The 7,276-nt window shown below is 52.3% G+C and overlaps 1 protein-coding gene across 1 annotated transcript in view; it reads right to left on the bottom strand.

The window, feature by feature from the left end:
- Nucleotides 1-4,579: 4,579 nt before the first annotated feature.
- Nucleotides 4,580-7,276, bottom strand: part of LOC115356816 (signal-induced proliferation-associated 1-like protein 2) — a 32,448-nt gene continuing 29,751 nt past the window's right edge. The window contains exons 14-16 of the mRNA XM_030048078.1: nucleotides 6,203-6,320; nucleotides 5,939-6,020; nucleotides 4,580-4,846 (exon numbers count right to left, since the gene is read on the bottom strand). Coding sequence (XP_029903938.1) covers nucleotides 4,700-4,846; nucleotides 5,939-6,020; nucleotides 6,203-6,320 — 347 coding nt within the window. The 3' untranslated portion in view covers nucleotides 4,580-4,699. The remainder of the gene's footprint in view (nucleotides 4,847-5,938; nucleotides 6,021-6,202; nucleotides 6,321-7,276) is intronic.

Consider the following 7,276-nt stretch of genomic DNA (forward strand, 5'->3'; position numbering starts at 1 on the left):
GACTGAGTTTGTCTTCCAACATCCTACATTTATTTTACAAAAGCAAGCCATTTCTGTACCATCTGGAAAAAAAAAAAAATTACAAAGACCCAAAAGGCATAAAACAGACAGGCTGACAGCTAGCAGCATCCAAACATCCCAGCAGTAACAAAGTCCTGTTGGACTTTATCCTCTGTTCTCCTCAGCAGATATGCACACACACTTCAGAGTTTAAAAACAACACACTTCCCCTTCAGCTTCCGACAAAATATTCAGGGACAATCACCTCTTCATTTTTTTTTTATTCGTATAGCATCAAAATAAAATTCATGTCAAGGTGCTTTACAGAGACCCAGAGTGACCGATCAAAGTGAACACATCACTTACTGATCAGGATCCATCTGATTCAACCAGAAATGATCAGTTTTATTTGTCTCATCACTAAACTGACAGGAGACATCGGCCTGTCAATAACCAATCATAACCATGATGCCCCCCAGACCCCCCACCCACCCACCCGTGGGCCCCCGAGGGTCCTCCAGGGGCCTGCAGTTTAGTTTAATTGACTAGAAAGTGTTCGTCTGCAGAAACTGTGAGAGGATCATTTGAACATTTTCTCCTCAGAGTTCAGTTTAACCCTCTGACTGCCGGCACACTGAGGCCGGAGGACAGCAGAAAATCACCAGGAACGTCAGTTAAGAAAAAATACACGGAAGAAAATTACAAGAAAAAAAATCGGAAAAGATGTTTAAAAAAATGACCAGAAAACTGAGTTTTGAAAAGTTTTGAAGTGGTGTAAGTAAAGGTGAGCTGAAAGCAGAAGGTCTGGCCTCGTTCCGGCAGAGTTTACCTGCTGGAGTGTGAAGCGACTCGCTGCTGGGACTCGCAGAGTTTCTGAGGCTGGAGGAGAACCTGGAGGAGAACCTGAAGGAGAACCTGGAGGAGAACCTGCAGCACAAAGCTGCACTAACGTCTGGGATATAAAACAAGGCTTTCCTAAGCGCCTTGCAGGTGAGAGATACAACGTGACGTCACACACGCTCACAAGAACACACACTCCAAGAAACACAGGTGGGTCACAGCTTCCTGTTGTCACTCAGAGGAAAAAACAAAACAACGCCGCCGTCTGTGCCCCGGGAGCTGACGCCTCCCGTGTGACGTTCCTCCTTTCAAACATCAGAACGCCTGAATGGAAAATCTGCAAAAACTCCCAAAATTCACATAAAATTTTGTGTGCTTGAAAGTGATGACGGCGGACGGAAACTTTATTCACAATTTTAATGATACAGCCCAAAAAACAAAACTACGTAGAGCACAAAAGCTGTTTTTGGGACAGAAAGCACCTGATGACCCGGTCACCTGGACGGCCCGGTCACCTGGAGGGCCCGGTCACCTGACGGCCCGGTCACCTGACGGCCCGGTCACCTGGAGGGCCCGGTCACCTGACGGCCCGGTCACCTGACGGCCCGGTCACCTGGAGGGCCCGGTCACCCGACGGCCCGGTCACCTGGACGGCCCGGTCACCTGACGGCCCGGTCACCTGGACGGCCCGGTCACCTGGACGGCCCGGTCACCCGACGGCCCGGTCACCTGGACGGCCCGGTCACCTGACGGCCCGGTCACCTGGACGGCCCGGTCACCTGGAGGGCCCGGTCACCTGACGGCCCGGTCACCTGGACGGCCCGGTCACCCGACGGCCCGGTCACCCGACGGCCCGGTCACCTGGACAGCCCGGTCACCTGACGGCCCGGTCACCTGGACGGCCCGGTCACCTGACGGCCCGGTCACCTGGAGGGCCCGGTCACCCGACGGCCCGGTCACCTGGACAGCCCGGTCACCTGACGGCCCGGTCACCTGACGGCCCGGTCACCTGACGGCCCGGTCACCTGGACGGCCCGGTCACCTGACAGCCCGGTCACCTGGAGGGCCCGGTCACCTGGACGGCCCGGTCACCTGACGGCCCGGTCACCTGGACGGCCCTGTCACCTGGACGGCCCGGTCACCTGACAGCCCGGTCACCTGGAGGGCCTGGTCACCTGGACGGCCCGGTCCGTTGTAACATCACAGAGACATTTTGAGCGAAGGAACTGAGAAGTCACTTTTTTGGTGAAAACAAGCAACAAGCAACATGTTCCTGTGTTGATGAGTCTCATTTCCTCTCCATGAAGCCTCTGGCGTCTCGTATCCGGATCGTACCTTGATTACATTCACACCTGGTGTTAATCTGCGTCTCCAGGGTTTGAACCAAGATTTAATCCTAATCTAATTATATCCGAGGTGCCCGCCTGTATCCCCATCAATTTCTGACATTCCCTACAAATATGTTCACTGTTTCACCTGCGACCTCACAAGTGGTTTGTTCCCGGGCTCTAATACGACCCACAGAGGCGCTTCCTAAAGTAGCGCCCCCTGCCGGTGGCAGGAGATATGCCACCAGCCTTGTGGCGCATGTGTCAAAATGCTCAGAGTCAGGTTAAGTTCAGGCACCAGAGACACCTGGTTAAGGTTCAGGTCGGGTCGAGGTTAGGGTTAGAGGACAGTCTCAGCTGCGATGCGTCCCTGAACGCCTCAGGAGAGCCTGAACGCCTCAGGAGAGCCTGAACGCCTCAGGAGAGCCTGAACCCATCTGACTGCTGTTCACCTGACGCAGGTGAGTATCAGGTGGAAAACGGGTCTGAGATTCTACAAACCTGCTGTGCTTAATTTTTCCATGGCTGACTTTTCAGACGACAAGTTGTTGTAAAAATGTAAAAGACGTGGCATCGACTCTGAGAAAAAGACAGTAAAATTCACAGCTGACCCTCTTGGTTCTCCTCAGCCCTTTACAACACACAGTCTGCTTCTGTCATCATGTTGGAGCTTAGATCATCAACATTTTCACAAAAACTTTGTTTTTGGAAGAAACCCTTCAAATAATTAAAGGTTCTCAGTTCCATTCCTAAGGTGCAGTGAGGCCTAGAGGCCAGCAGGCGGCGCTGCTCACACCAGACTCCACCAGGAGCTGCTCTGAGTCTGATTCTTCTCAGTGTAAACAGGAAGCGATGCTGGAAGTGACCGATCCACACAGGAAGTGACCGATCCACACAGGAAGTGACCGATCCACAGGAAGTGACCGATCCACAGGAAGTGACCGATCCACAGGAAGTGACCGATCCACACAGGAAGTGACCGATCCACACAGGAAGTGACCGATCCTCACAGGAAGTGACCGATCCTCTCAGGAAGTGACCGATCCACACAGGAAATAAGTGAGTGCTGAGCGTGCGTTACAGCCCTCGCTGCACAGGAATTGTGGGTAATGCAGTTCAAAGAGTTTTCAGTGTGAGGCGGCAGCAGGTCAGCAGTGAGCAGCGTCTGAACACAGCGAGCCGAGGCAGATCTAAGGGCTTTTTCACGGGGATGAAAACCTCCTGGCCTGATTTCCACTGAATAACGGCTCAGGCTGGCGAGGCACCGCGGGGCGAACGCCCACCTGCCTCGCCAGCCTGAACCGGTTTGCTCACCCGGTTGACCAATCACTGGACGCTGTGTTGCTCGGCCAATGAAATGAAAGCTTGTCATTTAAAAGTTACAAAAGTTTTCGTTTTCTAAAAGTTTGTGACAGAGTTTCAACAAAATGGCGTCGGCTGTTTGTGACGCTTTTCTGTTGAAGTGCTGCGGCCGTTGCTATAGCAACGCAGCGAGTACGATGAGAGGCAGCGCAGAGCCGGATGAGACTTTCATCCCCGTTGAAAAAGCCCTTATTACAGCAGGACACACAAACCCTAACCCTGACCCTGACCCTGACCCTGACCCCGACCCAGACCCTGACCCAGACCCTGACCGAGACCCTGACCTTGACCCTGACCCTGACCCAGACCCAGACCCTGACCCTGACCCAGACCCAGACCCTGACCCTGACCCTAACCCTGACCCAGACCCAGACCCTGACCCTGACCCTGACCCAGACCCAGACCCTGACCCTGACCCTAACCCTGACCCAGACCCTGACCCAGACCCTGACCCTGACCCTGACCCAGACCCAGACCCTGACCCTGACCCTGACCCAGACCCAGACCCTGACCCTGACCCAGACCCAGACCCTGACCCTGACCCTAACCCTGACCCAGACCCTGACCCAGACCCTGACCCTGACCCTGACCCAGACCCAGACCCTGACCCTGACCCTGACCCAGACCCAGACCCTGACCGAGACCCTGACCCTGACCCTGACCCAGACCCAGACCCTGACCGAGACCCTGACCCTGACCCTGACCCAGACCCAGACCGAGACCCTGACCCTGACCGAGACCCTGACCGAGACCCAGACCCTGACCCTGACCCAGACCCTGACCCTGACCCAGACCCTGACCCTGACCGAGACCCTGACCCTGACCCTGACCCAGACCCAGACCCAGACCCTGACCCAGACCCAGACCCTGACCCTGACCGAGACCCTGACCCTGACCCTGACCGAGACCCAGACCCTAACCCTGACCCTGACCCGAGCACAGCAGCTCCTGTTAGCATCAACACCTTTTAATCTGAGCGTTGATCTGATTAAAATAACAGAGTTAGCATTAGCATGCTAGCAACCTCCCCCCCACCCCACCACCCCACCCTCAGCCACATGGCTCAGCAACAGTAGTGCATATCAACATGCCAGTGTGTGTGTGTGTGTGTGTGTGTGTGTGTGTGTGTGTGTGCTTGTACAGTCTGTCAGTGTTGTGCGTGGCCTCTCTCAGGTCCTCTTGTCGACAGACTGCATGAGCCAGTCGGTGAAGCGCCGCAGCTGAGCGGCCGCCGTCTGGCTCTCGTAGTGCAGCCGCACGTTGTCCTGCCGCAGGTGCTGCACCTGCTGCTGCAGCTCCGCCTTGTCCTGCTGCTCCTGCACACACACACGCACGCACACACACACACACGCACGCACGCACACACACACACACACACACACACACACACACACACACACACACACACAAACTGAGCATGTGCAAGCACAGACATCATTGCTGTCAGATCCTGAGTTGCTGCTCAGGTCGACTCGGGTTCCATTCACTCAAACGTTTTTTTTTCCTTTGAAAAGGCTAGTTTTTTTTCCTGCTGTGTTTTGATGAGAATGAGCAGTGTGTACAGTGTGTACAGTGTGTACAGTGTGTACAGTGTGTGCAGTGTGTACAGTGTGTAAGAGTGTGTAAGAGTGTGTACAGTGTGTGCAGTGTATACAGAGTGTGGACTGTGTGTACAGTGTGTACAGTGTGTGCAGTGTGTAAGAGTGTGTAAGAGTGTGTACAGTGTGTGCAGTGTGTACAGTGTGTGCAGTGTGTGCAGTGTGTAAGAGTGTGTAAGAGTGTGTGCAGTGTGTAAGAGTGTGTAAGAGTGTGTGCAGTGTGTACAGAGTGTGGACTGTGCACAGCCCTCTCAGACTGTGGTGGTGCCTTTAAGGCCCCTCAGTTATCTGGATGGAGAACGTGAAAACAGACTCTGTGTCGGGTCTTTCCACAGAAACAGAGTGATGTGTGAACTGCTGTGGGACGAGGCAGGTCTGCCTGCTGCTCCTTCTCTTGTTCAATATTGCAATCAACGTTCTGAAGATCAGAAACATCCCGCTGACTGTCAGCAGCAGAGGGCAAAGCCACAAACTCTCTCCATTTGCAGATGACGACGTACTTTACTTTAATCCATTTCTGGGATGTTAACTATAAATTTTGCAAAATATTGGGTTACAAGATAAATCTGATCCTTGTAATAAGCAAAACACGTCTCAAATAAAGAACATCCATTTAACTTGGTCAAAGTAAAACTGGTTTCTCAATGTAACTAAATTAAAGTTTAAACTTTATTCTAAGCTTGTTGCCAAACTGTAAAAACAGACTCTGTTCAGGACAAACATGTTTACACTAACTCTCAAAATCATTGAAATCACACGCTGCTTCACACTGCTGCGCTTCATTCAGGAGGTTCAGTCGGGGTATTTCACCTTTTGGAGGTCGAACTGCAGCTGCCTCAGGATCTCCTCCAACTGGTTGACTTTACCTGTGAGCAAGGCAGGAGTGACCTCGCTGCAGGAGGCCGGGAAGGAAGAAAGAGAAAAGATGAGAAAAGAGCAGAAAGGAAAGGAAAGGGACAAACTTATATGGTGATGTCAGGTGTTTCGACTGGCACCAGGACGGGAGACAACATTTTAATTTTGTGTGAACTGTTCCTTTACAGTGTGAACTGCGCTGAAGCTGCAGTGTCCTACCTGGCCAGCAGGGTGGCGCTCTCTGTGGTCGCCACGCGGCGGCTGAGCTCCTCGGAGAGTTCCAGAGCCTGCTGGATCTGGTCGGCTTCAGACATGGAGCACAGGGACACCTGGTCAGCTGCAACACACACACACACACACACACACACACACACACACACACACACACACACACACACACATACACACACTGTTTTATAGACCTGCAGATGTAAGCAAACTCTCGCTGGTGTTGCTACATGCAGAATCAGTTCCTGGCAGGGGCTTTAAACCTCAGACCAGGTAACCTCAGACCAGGTAACAGACCAGGTAACCTCAGACCAGGTAACCTCAGACAGGACATTTCAACAGAATGATGTGTGGATGCTGCGGCTCACAGACAGGGGGCGCTACATGTGTAATGGTAAGACTGTGCTTGGGGTGCCAGTTAGGTCTAACCCTAACCCTAACAATACTTCGTCAGGGTGTGAGTCAGTATTTTTTTTTTTTTTTGTCAGTTAGTCCACCGTACATGAGGTTCAACAAATGAGGAAAAGAAATTAAACCCCTTTCTTGAACCCATAAAAGCACATAACCAAAGCCAACCAATCCAAACCACTCAATACACCACAAGGAGTTTTCAGTTCAAATCAAAATGTATTGTGGCAAATCAAAGGCAAGGAATCAACCAAGAAGTCAGCAACAGAAAAGGCAGCAACACAAAAAAACAACAACAAAGAAATCAAAGGCCAGTCCATTCCAGAAAAAAACAAAAATCCAGTCCGCAATTTCAACCCAGCCCAAAATCCTCACACAGTCTCTTTCTGTACAACAGTTCAACTCATTCCCAATTTCAAAAACAAAGTAAATTCAACTCCGCTCAGTTCAGTTCCAGTTCGTTACAAAAAAAATAAAAGAAGAGAAAAAGGAAACAGAAATAAACCCCCGGATTCACCGGAGTTACCTCCCAGTCCAGTCCAGTCCCGTCCCGTCCCGTCCCGTCCCGTCCCGTCCAGTCCCGTCCCGTCCCGTCCCGTCCCGTCCAGTTCAGTCCAGTCCCGTCCGTGTGTTACGAAATAAACCCCCGGATTCACC

This window comes from Myripristis murdjan, unplaced genomic scaffold (genome assembly GCF_902150065.1).
Source record: "Myripristis murdjan unplaced genomic scaffold, fMyrMur1.1, whole genome shotgun sequence".
NCBI classification, from domain to species: Eukaryota; Metazoa; Chordata; class Actinopteri; order Holocentriformes; family Holocentridae; genus Myripristis; species Myripristis murdjan.